The sequence below is a fragment of the Lytechinus variegatus genome, chromosome 14 (assembly GCF_018143015.1).
Source record: "Lytechinus variegatus isolate NC3 chromosome 14, Lvar_3.0, whole genome shotgun sequence".
NCBI classification, from domain to species: Eukaryota; Metazoa; Echinodermata; class Echinoidea; order Temnopleuroida; family Toxopneustidae; genus Lytechinus; species Lytechinus variegatus.
In genome coordinates, this window is record NC_054753.1 from 3,365,043 (window position 1) to 3,386,253 (window position 21,211).

General features: G+C 37.6%; 1 protein-coding gene across 1 annotated transcript in view; it reads left to right on the forward strand.

Annotated features, from left to right (window-relative positions):
* LOC121428027 (vacuolar protein sorting-associated protein 13D-like) overlaps window positions 1–21,211 on the forward strand; it is an 88,137-nt gene that overhangs the window by 54,310 nt on the left and 12,616 nt on the right. Inside the window, exons 52-67 of the mRNA XM_041624602.1 lie at window positions 1,034–1,178; window positions 2,321–2,496; window positions 2,817–2,940; window positions 5,176–5,248; window positions 10,412–10,568; window positions 11,630–11,744; window positions 13,225–13,452; window positions 13,826–13,898; window positions 14,260–14,432; window positions 16,284–16,430; window positions 16,913–17,062; window positions 18,040–18,168; window positions 18,688–18,824; window positions 19,163–19,412; window positions 19,810–19,977; window positions 20,630–20,836. Of these exons, the coding sequence (XP_041480536.1) occupies window positions 1,034–1,178; window positions 2,321–2,496; window positions 2,817–2,940; window positions 5,176–5,248; window positions 10,412–10,568; window positions 11,630–11,744; window positions 13,225–13,452; window positions 13,826–13,898; window positions 14,260–14,432; window positions 16,284–16,430; window positions 16,913–17,062; window positions 18,040–18,168; window positions 18,688–18,824; window positions 19,163–19,412; window positions 19,810–19,977; window positions 20,630–20,836 (2,452 nt within the window). The remainder of the gene's footprint in view (window positions 1–1,033; window positions 1,179–2,320; window positions 2,497–2,816; window positions 2,941–5,175; window positions 5,249–10,411; window positions 10,569–11,629; window positions 11,745–13,224; window positions 13,453–13,825; window positions 13,899–14,259; window positions 14,433–16,283; window positions 16,431–16,912; window positions 17,063–18,039; window positions 18,169–18,687; window positions 18,825–19,162; window positions 19,413–19,809; window positions 19,978–20,629; window positions 20,837–21,211) is intronic.

Genomic DNA, 21,211 nt, shown 5'->3' on the forward strand with positions numbered 1-21,211 from the left:
TGTAAAGCGCTTAGAGAAATTTTGTTAGCCGCTATATAAATATTGAATTATTATTATTATGTTTGCATCACTACTATTCTTGGGTTCTACAATTATTATAATCATTATTCAGCCTTAAAAACATACAAATTGTTCAGTGTAAATAATGTAGAGTCTCTATCATCAAAGTTGAAATCAAATCTTTGTAGATCAATATTTTCAGTTTCCAGAAGCTTATGAGTAGGATTTTGAACAATTTCAAAAGCTTGATTTTGATTTAAGAGAATCCACGCCAATTATGTTAAGACAGACATTATTGGATATCTTGGTTTCAGGGTAGCATGGTCAACAGTCATGCATAGAGTGGTTTATCCGAGGTACCTTGTTAAGAGTCTGTTCTGTATATTTTGGCATGAACATTGTTTTGTAATAATACAACTCCCAGTCCCCAGAATGATTTGTAATCTGAATGGTCCAAAATGGATCACATGATGTTCAGGAAATTGATCTATAATGGCATCCAAAATGCACTATCCTGCACTCTAACGTCAGACCAAACGCACTATCCTGCACTCTAACGTCATACCAAATGCACTATCCTGCACTCTGATGTCAGGACGTGCAAGATAGTTAGAGGTCTGGAATTATCTAGAATTATCCAGAATTTAGATCAAATATAGCATTCGGGGCTATTCAGTAACATGGGGGAGGGGGGGGGTTGTATAAAACAATCAATGCATGCATTCTTGTGCATAGAGGACCTAAATAATTAACTCTGTGCTCGACTTGCCGAATGGATATACCGCACTTGGTCCTGCGGACCTTGGTGCAGTATATTCCATTGGCACTTCTCACACATCGTTCATTATTTGGCCCTGCATGCACGCGCTGAATTGCATAATTTGTACGATGAAGTGGGATGATTTGTAATGAAAGACCGCTTGCGAAATTCCCGCTGCAACACTCCGTGCAAAGATGCTTCTCTGACTTTGACAGATAAAGGGGTTCATATTTTCAGTCTCTATTTCCAAATGCCTTTTGTTATACATTACAGAGTGTACAACATAGGTATCGATGTTCGGCCTGGTAAAGGACGCTACCTTGAAACCAAGATTGTGACCTTTGTACCTCGGTTTCAGCTTGAGAATCGATCCTCCCATCACCTTGCCTTCGCTCAAAGACATCTCACTACAGGCCTGGTTAGTATACAGTCAGGTGGTGTTTCATAAAGCTGTTTGTAGTATTTCAATTCAATTCAAAAATGGTCTTTATTGATAATCAAACATGTTAACAATCATACATGAAAAAACAGCAAAAGCTGGAAAGATCATGCTTACAAGTTGGTTTTGGCACATTATTAAATACATAGTAAAATGCATTAAAAACGGTTATACATTTAAAAGTAAATACATTTTAGATAAGGCATAAAAGACAATGAACATGATGAACGAGTGAATGTAATATGATAATGGCAGACTTGAAGGAGAGGAGACTGACACTTATTTAAATGACAAAAATAATTTTATAATGGGGTGAGGATGACCATTTGCATTGCCTTTCTTAGTCTACACACTCATCTTTTGTTGAGTATGTCTACCAAAAAAGTAATGATAATTCAAATGATAATTCAAATAATAGTAAGTTGGACTTGTCCCGCGCCATAGCCACTCTTTGAGTGCTCAAGGCACTTTTCAAGAGGAAAATTGAACAGAAATGTTTTTAGGTTTTTTTTTTATTAAGTTTCAGAAGTTAACCATGATTTAATGTCTTTAAGATTGGTGTTTCATCTGGGTTTAGTTTGAAGAAAATTATACAATGGTTGGGATTTGAACGTACAAACCTTTGCTTCAAAAATGAGAGTTGGAACTATCAGACCACAATGCTCCATATAGAGGGTTCCCAGCCCATCAAGAAACTCAGGGAAAAGTATCTTACTTTTTCCAGTCTGAGAAAATTCAGGGAATTCGATAAAAAATACCTCAATCAGGGGAAAATGCCTCAAATGAGGGAACTTTGATCTGCCCCAAAGTCGAAAGAATGGTAGTCAGTCAGACTCTGTTATATTTTGTTGCATGTCAAAACAACATCCATTGAATGACTGGTAATGGTGGTACTAACGAGTTTAACATTATTGTTTTTATACTGAAAATACATGGAATTCACTGCATCAACTTAGAAAACATGCGAAACTGGGAATGGGTTTAAATACTTATCAGGGAATTTTTAGACTTCATCAGGGAATGTTGCTTTTTGAAAAGCTGGGAAGCCTGATATAAAGCTTGCATCCTGTCTTTTATTTTCTTAGTAATGAAATATATCTAATGTGATTTTCATTCTGCAGGGACCTAAGAATCCCAAGAATCATCTTGCCATAACCCCAGGGTCAAAGGTCATATTTCACTGGCCTCGTGATGACCTTGACAAGTTACTGTGCGTTCGTATGCATGACCTTGAGGGCTGCCGATGGTCTGGTGGAATACGCATAGACCAGCCAGGATCTCTGAACATCAATATGAGGTAAAATTCAAATTCAATTCAAATTCCAATTTTTCATTTAAAAAAAATTGCCTGATCTATTACCTAAAGTATTTTGGCCAACTATTCTCTTCAAGCTTGGAATGGAATAACAAGAAAATAAATGATGTCAAACATGCATTAAAAATACCAATAATGCAATACTGACTATGTTTAAATGATTCCTTTATTTTAAATCGTAATCTAAACGAAAAAGTTTGAAAGTCAGAAGTAGCAAAGTGATTGTTTATTTATAATTCTTCAGTAACTTGACTATTCTTCTCATGTTGAATCACCCTACTACATGCATCCTTTGTTCCTAGGAGTCATAACAACCAGACTAACATCATCCATGTTGAGATACGTTTAAGAGGAGCTACATTCTATGTCATCTTCACAGACACCACGGACCTACCACCACCATACAGGATAGACAACATGTCACAGGTAAGCTACCTTGCAGATCACGTTCATCAGACCTTCACGTTTATAATTTCGTGGAGCTCAATAAATCGCTCTCCTTATTTTTTTGAGGAGCTCAATTGAGCTCCTCAGAATCACTCTCCGTGAGGAGCTCAAATCAATTCATTACAATACGTATATGATAAATTGTAGATTTTTCTGAACATTGTATATATGCAATAGCTGTGTTAGCTATTAATTAATCTGTGATGAAACTAGGCCTGGGGCACGTCAATACGTAACTTACAAGATGTCATACACGCTCCTGCTGAAAAAAAAAAAAAAAAAAAAATTGAAAAAAAAAAATCAGCACGATTTTTTGCTCTCCTTATTTTTTTTAAGGAGCGCAGTAGGAGCGCCGGCGCGATCGCGCTCCTCAAAAATAAAGGTCTGGTTCATGTTAATTTGATTTAAAAAATGTTACAGGCATAAAAAACACCAGGGCACGACAAACCCGCTTGGCCGGGGCAAGTTAAAATGACGTGCTGGCAAGCATTTCTCAAAGTCAGTTGCCCGATAGGGCAAGTAGTTGTTTTGGAAATACAATATCAGTAGACCCTCTAAATTTCAACATCTTTTGGATAATCACAATTATCTCTCAGATTATGTCAAACCAGTAAAAAAAAACAATTCTAAGGAAATATGGCAAACAGATAACCATTTCATGGATTTAAAGATGAAAAATATGAAATTTTAACAACTATTGGTGAAGGTTTTTTTTTAAACCTTAAATTAAGCCCCATTTATAAATAGCGATTTTTTTTTTTTTAATTACCGTAATGACTCAGGCCTACATTGCTGAAAATATACTTTTAAATGTGTAATCTACAAAATTCTCCTCTTAACCTATCGTGCACAAAATAATCTAGCTCCTGATTACATTTCATCGCTTCTGTTAACCCATTCCTCAGGTCGTTCTGGTTTGCGTTCTTCAAATAATGTAAGGCTCAAAGAAATACGTACTAAACGAAGTTGGGGGGATAGAGCATTTTCATCTGCTGCACCTTTTTTGTGGAACAGGTTACCGCTGTCTATTCAGACAGCTAATACTCTTTCTACATTTAAGGCAGCACTTAAAACTCACCTGATGCTTAATGCATACTGCTAAATCATACCAGCAGTTTACAGTCTAGTTCTTTATTCTTACATGTCTTATGTTTAGTTTGTTAATTTTTCTTTTGTTATTTGTTATTTGTATGCGCCTTGAGCATCTCTTAGAGATGGATATGTTGCGCTTTATAAATAGTGTGATTGTTCTTTTATACTGTACATGATTCTCAATTGTTGTTATTTTGTATGACCTTTAGAAATATTGGTTCAGAGTGAAATGAGAATTAGGACTAAGGTTATAGAGAAATGCCAGTAGTTGCAGTAAACACTGATTTCATGAGAAAGTCTGTAAAACCAGGCTTAATTGTCAGTATGTCATCGAGGATCTAGATCTGGTACAGTTACATAAACTGAGCTTTGTGAAATCTTGAAATCTACGCTGAAAAATGTTCAAACTGAAGATCATCAACACAGATAGGCACACGTGGGACAGTGTAGTAGTATTATTATTGCTGGAATAAAGACCCGACGGAATCGACCAAATCCGCGCTTATTTTGCTTATTTCTCAGCAATTACACAATTTCTTCCAGAATCCTTTGGCACATATTTTTTATTCATACAAGCAGGCACTTGGTGGTCATTATATTAGATTCATTAAAAAGTCATTTTGAGATCGTTACCAGAACTGGAATTTATCTTAAAAGATAGGTTTGAAGATTAGGTTTATGAATGACTTTATGTGAATATATATTTTTTTTTAGCATTTGTCACTAGAGAAATGTCTTGAAAGCATTCTATGCACATATTCAGATAATAATGATAATAGGCATTTGTATAGCGTCATTTACAGTATCTAGAAATAAAAAAATTCCGAGGCGCATTGTTATTATTATGATTTCCCCAGCTTTAGCTGAAGCTGCCTTTCAGCATAATGCATTCAAAGAAACGATCTTGCTGGTTACCCATTCACCTCACCTGGGTCGAGTGCAGCACAGTGTGGATGAATTTTTTGCTGAAGGAAAACGCCATGGCTAGATTCAAACACACGACCCTCTGTTGGAAAGACGAGAGTCAGAACCACTAGACCGGTAGATGTCACACACTCACTATTTCTTTTGTATTATTGTATTATTCAAATAATGATTGTGTGAACTTGTTTTTGGTATCAGGTTGACATTATCTACTACCAACGGGGAGTGTCAGATCCAACCCTTCGTACCATGCTAAGACCAAAGATGTCAGGTGAGTCTCTATTCTATTAAATGAGTTCAGCCAAAAGATAGAAAGATCCTAATTGGTCAGATTTGCTCTCATTGCCCCGAGTATAATTTTTTTACATGGTGATGAAATGTCATGAATGTTGGATAAATGTACATAACAACAGTTGCTTTGTGCATTTTGTGTACAAAGTTGGGTAAGGCCAAGGTGCACTTTGTCAAGTCCAGGGGGGTGTTTCACAAAGATTTTAGTATGACTTAGAGTCGCACTTAAATACCGGGATCCGTACGGTATGAAAAGCTTGACCGCATTGGTCAGATCGTGTCATGAGGACACGCACTAATGCGTATCTATCAATAAGATTGCGCGTTGCATATCATGTACGCGTCGGCATTTAAGTGCGACTTAAGTCATGCTTAACCCTAATTCTCCCGGGGGGGGGCCATTATGGCCCCATTATGGCCCCCCCCCTCAACAATTTTCGCGATATATCTGCTGCGCGAAATTTTTTCACCTCGCAGCTCACTGACTTTTTACATTCAAGTCTCGCGCAAATTTTGAGACCAAAGTTGTGACGCCCGGGTACGCGGTTAAGATATTACGCAACATTATGCAAGTGCATGTCAGACCCGAAAAATCCAATGCAAATTGCGTATTTAGCCAAAATTCATAAATGTATCATTATTTCTACTTTTACTGATTAAACTTAATTAATTTTGCCTTTTTTATGATCAGAATTATGTCTGGAACAATTTCCATTGAAAAAACAATAAACAAAAAGTAAAAAAACAAAGAAATACATAAGAAATTCATAAAACAATAAAATACATAAGAAATTTATTTCCAAACCAAAGTTTTTTTGAATTACGATTGTTAAGAATGCTACAAAGAAAATTTTTACCAAAAATTAGCATTCTAGGAGCTTTATTTAGTGAATTAGAGCAAAAAGTATGATTTATGCATAAATTAGCATAATTAATTCATATAAAATAAAATCTCATTATTTTGGAAAATTTTACCATACAGCCTTGTAGATTACATCGCACACTACCAGCGTGCAAATTTTTGCGTTGCTCGCGCGATCGGCGGCCGAGATCTTAAGGGGGGGGGGCCATAATGGCCCCCCCCCCCCGGGAATGACAAGAATCAAAATACCCCGGGAGATTTAGGGTTAAATCTTTGTGAAACACCCCCCTGGTCCTTCTGTGACATTGGTCCCTTTAGTTCTGGGGCCAATCTCATAAAACATGCTATGATGGAAAAATTTGCAATTACTTTTTTAAGCTTCTGAAATCATTTGACTTGATTGGCTTATAGTACGCTTGTCATAGAAATTTTTCATTTGTTGTTAAAAGAACTCTTTACGGAACAGGCCCCAGTGTTTTTAACTCGGGATCTCATGACGGGCAATAATGTATCTGTGCTCAAAGGCGTCATTCCAATGTATTAACCCTAACCAGATCAGGGTCCCGTAACACAAAGGTTAACTTTTAATCGTACGCTTGATTTTTACGATTGATTGTACATTGTAGTCAATGCAATCAGTAGTAGAAAAATGTTCTACGATCATTGCTAAGTTTTGTGTTACGGGCCCCAGGCTTTTTGGTGTTCTTTGACCGGGGGTCAACCCCCCTCCTTGAGATCTCGGCCGTAAATCGCGCAAACGCTGTAAAAGTTGGCATGATAATAGTATGAGATGTAATCTACAAGGCTGTATGGTTACTTTTTCAGAAATCATCATATGTTGTGTTACATGAATTAATTATACTAATGTATGCATTAATCATACTTTTTGCTCTAATTCACTATAAAAAGCTCGTAGATTGCTAATTTTTGGTGTAAATTTTCTTTACACCATTGATTAAGGTTAAGCACTATTTGAAATGGAATATTAGTCAGGTCCAGATTTGAGAAAAGTAGACTGCCTTAGGCAAATCGTGTTAATGCTGACTTTAGAAGTGTTTTAGCATAATTTGAGGGCGCTGAATCCAAATTTGCTGTTTGCCAACCTTGATTTTGATGTTAAAATCCTCAAATTGGCAAAAACAATATGGCCGTCATTCTACACCCATTTTTACTCTATTCTGACCCCCAAAACGTGGAACAAAAATGTTTGTCAACGATTTTTGGTATTATTTGATCTCAGGAATAACATACTAAAAATTCACCAAAATCCGGATCCGGAAAAGTGGTTATTTTCAAGATGGCGTCTAAGATGGCCGCCATCAGCTGAAAATTAAAATAACCGGCAGTTTCTCTACCCTAGACAATTTTTCGGTGCATACATGCATTCAATGGTGTAGGGGGTAAAAGGAAAGAGTAAACATAAGCACCCCAGGGTGCCTGAAAATCGAAGATTGCGTAAAAATGGTTGCCATATCTTAAAAATTCGCAATTCATCTATTACCTATTTTAGGGTCTTTTATTTGGGTTTTATTCATTGGTGATATGCAAGGGTCAAGAAGTAAACCGGGACAAGTTACAAGGACAGTCAGCGCTCCACTATGTCCAAAAATCCAAGATGGCTTTCAAAATAGGAGTCTGAAATAGCTGTTTTTATCTAAAAACCCTAAAATCCGAAATAGTTTGTTTAATATCTGCTTTGTGGATATGATGTTGGTGTCTAACCCGTTGTTTCATGGATCAAGAAATACGTTGGGACAAGTAACAAAGATGATATGGTCCTCCATGTCCAAAAATCCAAGATGGTGTGCAAAAATGGAAAATAAAATGACTGTCATTAACTACAAACCGACATAGTTTGTTTGATAACCGCGTGGAGAATATGATTTTTTAGTATAACACATGGTTTAAAGGGTCAAGTATTAGATTGGGACAAGTTACAAGGACAGTTACTGGTTCCATTATGTCCAAAAATCCATAATGGCTTCCAAAAATTGAGTCTATATAGGCCTTTCTTACCGAAAAAAATGATATAGTTTGTTTAATATCAGCCTGGGGTATATGATTTTGGTGTTCAACCCATGGTTTAAAGGGTCATGTAATAAATTACGACAAGTTACATGGACAGTCAGAGGTCCAGCATGTCCAGGAATTCAAAAAGGCTTCCGAAATTGGAGTCTAAAATGGCTATTGTTACCTAAAAAGCTGACATAGTTTGTATAATGTCCGCCTGGGGTGTATGATTATGTTGTCTAAACCTTGATTTAGATGGTCAAGTAATACATTAGGATAAGTTACAAGGGCAATCAATGGTCCCGTATGTCTAAACTCCAAGATGGCTTCCAATTAAGGAGTCTAAAATGGCTGCTGATACTTAAAAACTGGCATAATCTATTTAGAATCCATCTGGGAGATATGATTTTGTTGTCTACACTATGGTTTCAAGGTTTAAATATTACTTTTTTTATAATTTACAATGGTATGAAGCTGCCCATTTTACCTATTATTTAAAGATCGCTTTCAAAATGAGTCTAAAACGACTTCCATCACCTAAACACATTCAAAATTAGGTGAACAAAATCTACACTTTGTGGTTTGAAGGCTGCAATAATAAATCGGGACAAATAAAAAGGATGGTCAGTCGTAAAAAGTCAAAAATGACTGATGTCCCGTAATCTTGAAACCATAGGATAGTCCTAAGCACATAAATGACATGTCTTGAAATTATCAGTGAATTATGGAACTTTTTAGGTGTAAGTGTACGTTAGTTTTTAGAATTTGTTTTTCTGATATTTATTTATTGTTGCATCACCATCTAATAAAGTCACAAATTCTTGTAAAACGTATTTTCACGATTCTTAAACAGACACACCAAAATAGTGGCACTAGATGAGATATGAAGTATTGTCGTTTTTGTATCAATGGTGGCCAATTGGAATGTAACTTTTGGAGCGTTCTTCAATTTTCTACAAAATGGACAATGGTGTATCCATGTAATTCGTCTTCACTTATATTATTTGAACCTTGAAATCGTGAGAAAGACACAAAAATGTTTCTAGGTAGATAGTGTATGCACTTTGCATCCAGATTTTTTTTAAATAACTATTTTTAGGTCATCATTTTTTTGCAAAACTGCACAACTGATAAACCTTGAAATTTTTCCAATATAATTTGTCCCCTTTGGAAGCATGATTTTTTCATATGATTTATTTTATTCTCGGTAGACCCCAAAGGTATTTCTACCAGGTGTATATACATGTATAATGAATTTGGACCATTTCAAAGTTACCGTAACGTCCTGACGTCCATTATTGACGTCATTTTCTCTGACTCTGGATTCTCTGACACACTCACTGACTATCTTGTAAACCTGTCCTGATTCATTATTTGCCTTGAAAGCCTTTTGATGAATTTGATTTCGATTTTGAGGATTTACTTTATTTTTGGGTTTGATGGTACAACGCCTGCCGTTGTGGACGCCATGCTTTATTTCCATGTAAACTTGACGACCTTCTCTAACTATAAAACCTGTCTCAATATATTTTGTTTAATCCTAACATGCCTAAGTTTCATGAAATAGACAACTATACCCTAAAAGTTATGAGATTTCAAAATCATAACCTCAGTGAAGATTCGATGTTGATTTCGCCGCCGCCATGGTCATCGCCGCCATCGGAAAAGCGACGTCCATGTCTTGCTTCTGCTATGCAGGCAAGGCAAAATGGCGGAAACGTTAAAGATATCACAATGTAAATATTCCATCATCGCCCCCAAATTATCAAACATTTGGCCAAATTATTTAATATCAATCAGCAGTTGTGAATCATGGCAGCCATCTTGGAATTAAAGATGGCTGACAAATCAATCGGACACATTATGTTTGCAACCCCAGGTATAAAAAATAACGCATAGATCCCAATTACTGAAATATAATCACCCATAAAGATCGTTTAATATGGGAAACTGCATTAAATATGCCGCCATTTTGTTTTTTGCCAATTTGAGGGTGAAAACGTCGGAATCAAGTTTGGCAAACAGCATTTTTGGATTCAGCACCCCTGAATTACCTTAAAACAATTGATAAATCAGCATTAACACAAAATGCCTAAAGCACTTTTTCTGAGCACATTTTTTAAAATCTGGACCTGACTATATCGTCATTCTGAATATATAACCCCCAAAACCCCAAGACAATGCTACTTCTGTGACATTACAATGGATTAAACTTCCTGTAAAGGAAAATGAACCCATTAACAAGCATTTATTCTTCTTTACTGTTGACAGTTCCCTATGCATGGGACGAGCCGATTCTTCACCCTCATATGGTTTGTGAGGTGAAGGGAGGATCCAGTAGTGTGTATAACCTAGACAAGCTAGAGGAAGGAAACCACCTATATTATGAGAACTTCATCTACATTGCTATGGACTCCACATTCAAAGGGTAAATACAAAGGATTGCTGGTATTGGAGAGGGGTAATGATACCGGTATAAAGGGTGAGGATAAGTGGGTATATAAAGTCTTAAAGATCACCAAAAAGTGTGTATGACCTAGACAAGCTAGAGGAAGGAAACCATCTCTATTATGAGAACTTCATCTACATTGCTATGGACTCCACATTCAAAGGGTAAATACAAAGGATTGCTGGTATTGGGGAGGGGTAATGATATCGGTATAAGGGGTAACAAATTGGGTATAAGGATGACCAAGATTGTATAACCTAGACAAGCTTGAAGAAGGGAACCACCTATATTATGAGAAATTCATCTACATTGCTATGGACTCGACATTCAAAGGATTGCTGGTATTGGGGAGGGGTAATGATACCGGTATAAGGGGTAACAAATTGGGTATAAGGATGACCAAGATGTGTGTATAATCTAGACAAGCTAGAAGAAGGAAACCATCTCTATTATGAGAACTTCATCTACATTGCTATGGACTCCACATTCAAAGGGTAAATACAAAGGATTGCTGGTGTTGGGGAGGGGTAATGATATCGGTATAAGGGGTAACAAATTGGGTATAAGGATGACCAAGATTGTATAACCTAGACAAGCTCGAAGAAGGAAACCATCTCTATTATGAGAACTTCATCTACATTGCTATGGACTCGACATTCAAAGGATTGCTGGTATTGGGGAGGGGTAATGATACCGGTATAAGGGGTAACAAATTGGGTACATGTATAAGGATGCAGAGCTGCCAAGTAGTATGATAATCAATTTAAAATACTGCAGTACGCTTTTTCATGATAAAATACGTGAAAAAAACAAATTAGAGAAGAAAAGGTATTTTTCGCCCTACTAAGCATCATTTTACTTTGAAAATGTAAAGAATTTGAATTTGTTTACAAATTCAAGTTTATCTTTATCTCCTGGCAGGAAATTTGGGAACCAATCACATTAAGAGAGGTACATGTATTGTGTATATTGGAAATATAGGAAGAATATAAAGGAGGGTAAGAGTATCAAGGAGTATTGATGATATTTTCCTATTTCAGAGCACCAAATACAGGTTCATTTGGAGAGTCTTCATCTAATAAGAATTTCTGGTCATCGGCTCAGCTTGTCTTTGATGTTCCTCATGCTGACTCACCCGTTGTTCTCAGGAAGAAGGTGAGCATGGTTTCATTTGTGTTTCGGCAACCCCAAACCAACAATAAGTAACCAGAGAATGTTCTCTGCAAATAGCAGAGACAATAATTTGGTCTTCAAAAAGTAAAAATTAGAAAAATAAGCTTATCTCAGAGGGTGATTTTTTTAATAATAGTAATAATATAGGGTATTCATATCGCGCACATATCCACCTTGTTAGGTGCTCAAGGCGCGTCTATATTACCCGGCTAAGCTACATGTAGGCGTTTACAGCGCACACAGCTTCTTGAGGAATTACTTCCTACCGGTACCCATTTACCTCACCTGGGTTGAGTGCAGCACATTATGGATCAGTTTCTTGCTGAAGGAAATAATGCCATGGCTGGGATTCGAACCCACGACCCTCTGTTTCAAAGTCCAGAGACTAATCCACTGGGCTACAATGCTCCACACTATTTTTTTTGTCTTCATACTGTCGAAATTTGTATCTGTGAAGTTGAATGAAAGACGAGTGATTTTAACTCATTCCTGGACAGGTTGGAAGTTTCATACAGATTATTGAGATTACACAGTGTGCACATCTCATGCTTGAATGAACTCCAAACTTTAAAACTTGTTATCTCCATATTCTTTGCACCTCTAGCTGGATTTCTTCAACATTCAATTAGTTACAGAATATAGCATCCTTCACTCCTGGAGACAGGCAGTCAACATGCCTGAAACGTCGAGTAATCTCTCTTCACTTCATTCTGCTACTACTCAAACAATCGCTACTCAAGCCATATTCAGCTCATCTCAGACCGCTACTCTGGTGTACAGTCTTTTTCAAGACTTCATTCACTTTTAAGAAAAGAATACCTCTAATTTCCTCTTTTTATCCTTTCTCGTCTTTCCATTTCAATTTTTCTGCCTGTATTTTCTTCCCTTCTTCATATTACACATGGTGAACCGTAAACCTTCTCCATGTTATAAACTCCACCATGCAAACCAATGATACTACAAGGGGAAGATCGGACACTTTGTTGATTTTTTGAAATGCTCCCAAACGCCCGAAAAATACTCTTGGGGAAGGGTGCCCAACAGCGTTGAGTAAGTAAACCATGGTACATTGGCATGCGACTGCATATAAAACATATAGGGAAAATGAGAGAGGGGACTTTGGAGAGGGTTCAAGGGTGGTGCATGGGAATAATTCCACCTCTTATTACTCAGAAACCTCTGAAATATATTCATCTTTGATTTAAGAAAAAAAATTGAATGAAAAATCATCTATTCCTTCACCCCTTCACCATCTCTCTCATATGTTTTGTACACAACCATCTCGCGATATGCAAAGGTAAAAAAAGGTTGTTACTTCCTCAACGCTGTGGGGCGCTGTCCTCGAGTGTTTCATAACGCGGTCTATGTTCTGTCCGATCTTCCCCTTGTAGTATCTTTGTGCAAACCTACAATGATCATGTGGTTCATTGACTTTTCGTTTCTCTGTTAATGTCCTTGATAGGAGCCTGGCAAGAGGAGTCAGTTATGGAGGATGACGTCGACCGGTCTGCTTCAGAACGAAGCCTTCACTGCCCCTAGGGATCCTAGTCAGAGGAGGGGTAGCTTGACCAGTAATGGTCTGGTTCTGGACATCGTCAGTGGTCAGTTTGCATCACAAGATGAGATGATCTTGAAGCTAAGAAAACCAGACAAGACCAGGCAGAACACCCAGACCTGGTATTTTGGAAAGGTATTTTTTAATCTGCTTTACGACCCTCGCTACCATTTCTTTGAAAAAATATTTAACATGTATTTTGCTATACTGTTGTTTTTTTTTGCCAACTTACTCTTCTGGATATAAGAAGCAATACATCAAATTAAGTTTTAGTGGGATTTATTTATGAAAAGTTAGGTTTGTTTTTTATTCTTTTTTAGGTGTGCAGGCATAGGGTGCCATCATACAATTTGTTTCAACATTCATATCCCATTTAATCTTATCCAAACATATTATTTAAAAAGCCTTGTAATGTCTACATGTACTGCTCGCTTTCATGTATTGAGGATACATATTGGTAAATTACATGGTTGTTGGTGAAAATTGGTTTTGATGTTCTTAATTACAGGATGGACGACTGAGATGTCAAGATAAGAATTATGTCGTCCAGCCAAAGTTTGGTCTTCTAAGCCTCAAGGAAGGTTAGTTTTAAATGTTTTTTTAATTTTTTTCTTTATCTTCTTATTCGTCCGTCTCCTTTCTTCTTCCCCTCCTCCTTCCCCTTTTCTTTCTTTCTTTCTTTCTTTCTTTCTTTCTTCTTCTCCATTTTCCTCCTCCTCCCCCTCCTTCTCCTCTTCCCCTCATTTTCCAACTTTTTTCTCACTCTCTTATCCTTGTCTTTTTCTTCCTCCTACTTGTCCTTCTCCTTTATTCTTTTCCTTTTCCTCCTATCCCCTCCTACTCCTACCCCTTTCTCCTCTTCATAAACTAGCTAATAGGATGGGGAAATTTTCTCAGCAAAAGTCTATAACTCATAGATATCCCTATTGTCATTGTATGTAGGGAGTGAGCTCATCCTTGTTCCTGGTGGCAGATTGGACATGTCTCAAGAAGAGATTCCTTTAGAACAGGTCATCACCCGACAGAAGAACCTTCCAGGATCCGGCAACCTCAGTGTCAAGGTCATGGCCGATGGACCAACGAGAGTCCTCTATATCAGTGATAACATTCAGCAGGTAAGTACATGTAGTCTTTTGTACATTTGTTGAGGGCTCATGGTTCATCTACAGACAGTAGAACCGACCAGGAAAAGGTAATCTCAGTGTCAAGGTCATGGACCATAAGAGTCCTTGACGTCTGTGGGAGTATGCAAGAGGTTAGAATATGTAGACATGGGTACATTTTTAGAGGGCCTACGGTTCCTCTACAGACAGAAGAACCTACACATGTACATGTAACAGGATCCAGTAACCTTGGTTTCAAGGTCACAGCCGATGGTTGAGAGTTCTTTACAAGTATGTCAGTCACAACTTCCAAGAGGTTAGTAAGTGTAGATTTATGTTCATTTTGAGGGGGCTCATGGGTCATCACCTGACAGAACTTACCAGGATAAGGTAATCTTAAGGTCAAGGTCATGGACCAACAAGAGTCCTTTATGTCCTTGAGAGCATCCAAGAGGTAAGAACATAAAGTCTTACATGTATGTGCATTTGTAGAGGGCTAACGACTCATCACCAGTCAGAAGAACTTACCAGGATCAGATAACCAAAGTGTCAAGACCATGGCTGATGGACCAACGAGATTCCTGTACATCAGTAACAGCATCCAACAGAACTGCAGTGTAGTCCCACGTAGATGGCTCATGCTTTAGTTGATAAGGGAGGTCATAAAATGTATGAACAAAGTTTGATCGGTCGAGAGTTTTTCAGGAATTCTTACTGGGCTGCATGAAGATCTGTGTACACCCGTGACAATAGTCAGCAGGATTGTAATATTGCGTGCATTTGTAGAGGTCGCATATATGAGTTGATACAATGTCAATAAGCTTTCGATTATCTGCGACTGCAACGTATTCCTAGTTCACCGGAAGTGGTGACACCGCACGTTCAGTATCACATTCGTACATTGATGAAGAAAACAGTTTCCATTTAAGTCAACGTACCCATACCAGGCCACAGCACATGCCAGTGTAATAACGAGCGGACTGTGGGCCGATGATTGGCCGGAGAATCAGGCTTAGCATCACGCTACAAACTAGTGGGGCGACTGTGGGTGCAACATTTGCACTCTTGTGCAAAAAGACAAAAAAACACAGTTGTTTGGAATTAGAACATCAATTACCTATCGGATATTTAGGGTCTGAAAATATGACACACTAAATGTAATGGAAAAGCTTGTAACAAGCAGTAATTTGCAGCTTACGAGCCCTGCTGAATCACCAAAACTCAAATGTTGATGCGGCTTCATTCATTTTTGCTAAGCTTGGATGACGTCATGTATGAACTACATGTAGCGCTCGTTCGAGCACTATGACGCCGAAAGTCAAAACTCTCAAATACGAGTCACCGATTTGGGCAGTGAACGAGACGGCTCGTCACAGATTATTTTGTGCATGCGCAGCGCTCCCAAAATTTCTTAATCTCGTACGTCCACATGGCTCGTCACAGAAAACAAAAGGTCTATATCGATAATCACATACATGTGGAAGGCTCAAATTAGATTTGATGAGGAGGTTCAGTAAATGTATGAAAATTCATTGTAACTTGATCAGTTAAGAGCTTATCAATAGTAGTAACTGGGCTGCATGAAAGTGTGTATACATCGGTGACAATATTCAACAGAACTGTAGTCTTATGTACATTTCTAGACGTCTCTTGTACAGGCACCACCTTCTGTCACAGCACATCCCATCCCAGTTTAGCTGGGAAGAGCTGCTTCAGGAATTATTCCTCCAAGGTTCAAGGTATAAAGGAGATATTCTAGAATGTGTGAAAAATAATTGTGATCTGATTGACTGAAATCTATGCACATATTTATCACGAAGGTTGTGTTGTTGAGTATTATTCTTCTTCCTTTCTTTGTCACAGTCTGTTCCCAAGAAACCACCCATTGTCATCCCGGGTTCCTCGGTCGAGAAGTTTGAGATGGTAGATGTCAAGGCTCGGATGTCAAAGGTCACAACGGAGAGTCAGAATCAAGAAGGGTGCAGTTCTAAGAAAGGAAAAGAACTAGAGGTAAGGGGGATGCTTGTGACCCTCCATCACAAGGTGACCAATGCTATCCCTGTTGTGTATTCTTTGCTAGAAAGAGCAGGGATTCTCTTTGTAAAATATCATAATGATGTTATTTAGAAATCCATTAAAATTCAGTTATTACTTCCCATAATGCAGAGTTTCAATAATTGTAAATCTTTAGTGAATTTTCCCTAGGTCCTTAGCTTTAATTTATCAATCCATTTAAAGTAGAAAGTACATTAAGAAAACATGACCCTTTCCACAATCATAAAAATTTACCTGATTTCAGTGAGAGTTCGCTTGTGAGGTTTTAAGCTTTGTCAGACCTTTGAAAGTTTGCCTCCAAAAAAGGAAAATGATGTGATTCTGGAAAAAAAAACAGATTTTTTTTCTCATGTAGACACCGATCGGGTGAATGTTTTCAGTAATCTAATCGGTGCATTGTTTGATAATACTTGTGCTACTGATGTTTTCTTTCATAGATTGCCTTGTGGCTGAAGGAAGGTGTCGGCGTCTCTCTGGTCAACAGAGCTCCTGAGGAGTTGACGTATATCACCCTGACCGGCATTGATGTCCACTACATACAGACAAGCAAGGAAGCTGATCTTAATGCTAGCGTCTGTAAAGTTCAGGTTAGGCTGTCGATGATCTTGATGGTGATGGTGATGGAGGCTGTTGTGGTGATGAAGATGATGATGATGATGGTGATGAAGATGATGATGATGGTGATGATGATGGTGATGATGATGATGATGATGATGGTGATGATGATGGTGATGATGATGGTGATGAAGATGATGATGATGATGGTGATGATGATGGTGATGATGATGATGGTGATGGTGATGATGATGATGATGGTGATGATGGTGATGATGATGATGATGGTGATGATGATGATGATGGTGATGGTGATGATGATGATGGTGATGGTGATGATGATGATGGTGATGGTGATGGTGATGATGATGATGATGGTGATGATGATGATGATGATGGTGATGATGATGATGATGATGATGATGATGATGGTGATGATGATGGTGATGATGATGGTGATGATGATGATGATGGTGGGGGTGATGGTGATGATGATGATGATGATAATAGAGGTGATGTTGATGATGGTGATGATGATGTTGATGATGATGATAGTGGTGATGATGATGGTGGTGGTCGTGGTGATGACGATGACGACGGCGATGATTGTGGTGATGTTGATGATTGTGATGATAGTGGTGGTGATGATGACGATGGCTATCTAAATAACAGGGGTGATGATGATCATAGTTGGGGACACCATCAATTCTTGATGGTCATAATTAAATCATGATCCCATTTTTGTTATGATGATGATCACGACGATGATATGATGCAAGTGATGATGGGGCTTGTGGTGATGGTGGTGGTAGTGATAATGATGAGAAGGGCAATGATGATTATGATGATGGATATTGATGATATTGAGTAAGATGATGGTGTCCAAATTAAATATTCATGATGATGTGACAAATTATTGTTAGGCTCATAAAATACAACATAGTATTTTATTTCAATAATATAAGATAATCATCCAATATTTTTTTCAACATTTCTCTTTCCATTATAGATTGACAACCAGCTTTCTCAAGCTCAGAAGCCTGTCATGTTGTTTGCCTCAGATAAAGAAGGTCGCGCAGCTCTCAGCCTTGTAGCTACCAAGCAAATCGGGGGTTCCCCAACTGTAGAAATCTACAAGGTAATATCAGTTTCTCACCAACCAGATACAGATTGTACAGAACAATAAAAAATGATATAATCATTGTTCTTGTAATAGCATAAGTTGCTTTGGTTCATGCATGTTGTTTGTATGAAACACACAATAATGATAATGATTTGTTCATTGAAATAATGCATGCTATATATGGAGGATGTAATCAGTATTATGGAATTTATAATTTTGTCTTTTTTTATTTCCATCAACTTTAATTAAAAATACTGTGCTATCATGAAATTTGTATGAAAAGTGTTTTAAAGGTCTTTATGACAATAATATTGAGTGACGGCACCAAACCTGATTCACTAAAGTTGTTGTAAACAATCAATTGATGACAAGTGATGTAACTGTCCAAACAATTTTGTAACTTTCAAATATGATTCATAGTATTGATTTTCTTTAAAAACTTTAGACACAGTCTCATTTTGTTTTGAGTGTGCTTTTTAAGTTCCAGTGTCATCGGAGTAGATATATGAGGGATTGTCTCTTTGTGAATTTCAGAGATTGGTCCTGACAGTTAGTAAGATGACTTTGAATGTAGAAGAGCTACTTCTTCTCAAGTTACTACAAATGAGTGAAATCTCTCAACCAGACATCACCACGGAAACCACGGACGAGACACATTATGAAACCATCAGGTTTGTTAATATTTGATGCAATTATTGACATTATCCTCACGATCAGTAAACTATTCATCATTACCTAAGCTGAAAAATGATCATGCTGAAGATCACCAACACAGATAAGCATATGTGGGACAGTACTATCATTTAAAAATACCTGACAATTGGATTGAATATCGTACTATGTTTTGCTAATTAATCAGCAGTTACACAATTTCTTGAGAATCCTTTGGCACATACAAACAGACACTTGGGTGGTCGTTTTATTGGATTCTGTACACCCTTTTTTTTAATGCATTGCCACAACTGGCATTTATCGTTAGTCTTTCTGTTGTCTTTATCCCTTGATGCAGTCCACGAGATAATAACCAACCAATGAAACGCTACTTCTTTGAGACCCTCAAGATCCACGCCACAGACTTCCGTCTCAGCATGTACACCTCTATCAAGATTCCCAAAGACCTTAATCAACTCAAGACTGGAATGAGACTATTCTTGATCCAGTTTGAAGAAGCTCCCGTATCACTCGATCCGTTTACAAGGCTACATCCATTCGAGACCCAAGAGTTTCTCTTGGACTCTATCGTCAAACATTACACAGAGGTGAGTAGGTGGGGCTGCATTGTGCCCTTTTTTTTTTTATAGATATGCAAATGCATTTAGTTTCCTAGAGATAAATGTTTGTGGAATAGAATTTACTTTGGGAATAAAATTGTAAGAACAAATTTACAGACTACTTTGTTTGGTTGTAGAATTCTCAAGAGAATTAGTGTATTCAAGCTTTGACCTCTATCATACTACATGACTGCATTAACATTGAAAACAATGTGGTGGGGTAAGAGGTTATGCAATGGGTCACAAAGACATTCATTATCGGTCTGGGGGTGGTAGCTCAACTTACCTCAACTTGCCCTATTGTTACTATTGTTGTTTGGCATCACTTGCTTATTGAACACAAAAAGGAAGCTGAATCATTGATATATTTGTTTAATGTATTCAGGAGCTCAAGAGTCAAGCAGTGAAGATCCTAGGTTCTGTAGACTTCTTGGGAAACCCTATTGGTCTGCTTCAAGACTTCAAGGATGGTCTGAAGGAACTGGTTCTAGAAGGCAGTGTGACTGGGCTTGTCAAGAATGTGACTCATGGCATGTCAAATACAGCTGCAAAGGTATTTTTTTATTTACATGCATTTATTCATTCATTCATTTATAATTTATTATACCACAAATATTTCATCACTAAATGTGACCAGCCTCATCAAATAGCCCAGATAATAATTTAGTCTTTAAAAATCAGATAACAGAATTATCTGAAAGAGGAATGGTTCTTCTTCATACCGCCCAAATTGGAAACTGTGGAAACTGTAAAGTTGAATAAAACAAAAGATACACCAGTTTCTTTGACACCATATTTTTAGACTAGGAAGTTTAGATTTGCACAGTGTGCACATGATCTCATGCTTGAGTGATCACAAACTTCAAACTTTGTTTTCTCCTGAATTTTTTTAAGAGCTTGCTGAATTTCAGCTGCATTCAATCAAGCTCTTGTGAGCTGTTATTTATCAATATTGAAAAGTTACATCATTTGAAAGCTTATGATATGCTCAATGAAAATCTAAAAAATCTCCCATGAGTTTTGGATAATGTACATGTACATAATTTTCTCAGGTAACCATGACGATCTCTTATGGAAACGGCGTGGCCATGTGTGACAGCAGATAGCCATCGGTGATATATATAACATGCAGAAGCGTAGCATGTTTGTGAGTTAAAGAAGATCTCATACAGTACACAAGTTGTCAATGATTTTGCATTCTTCAGGTAACTGGAACAATATCTGACGGGATCGGCACGGCAACTTTTGACAACCGACATCAGGAGATGAGGAACGTGATCCGAGAGACGCACGATGGAACCAGCTCTGGTCACCTGACTGCCGGTGTCAAAGGTTTTGCGTTTGGAGTGGTTGGGGGATTGACAAGCATGTTCACACAGACATACAAAGGTGCTTCAGAAGATGGTGTAGAGGTAAGGATAAGAGCTTTCGTGTGTGCGAGTGTGTCTATGGGAACAGTGATATCATTTCAGAAAAATGGGTTGTAAACTTAGTATACTGATAGGAAATGATAAGATATTTAGACCTGTCTTTTCTAGCAACTACTATATTTGAGTACTTTTACAAATAAATACTATTTTTGATCATTGGCAAAACATCTGTCGGTTGGGGGCGGCAAACAATTTCTGATGACTAACAAAAAAAATGTCAAGGTCACGCGGCATGTTTCGTCAGCACTTTAGCAAACAAAATATACTGACAAGCAAAAGAGTTCATAAAAATTTTGTCAATGGAGGCACTCTGCCTCCTTTCCAGGTATGGTAGTGTTTTTAATTCCAGACAACTTT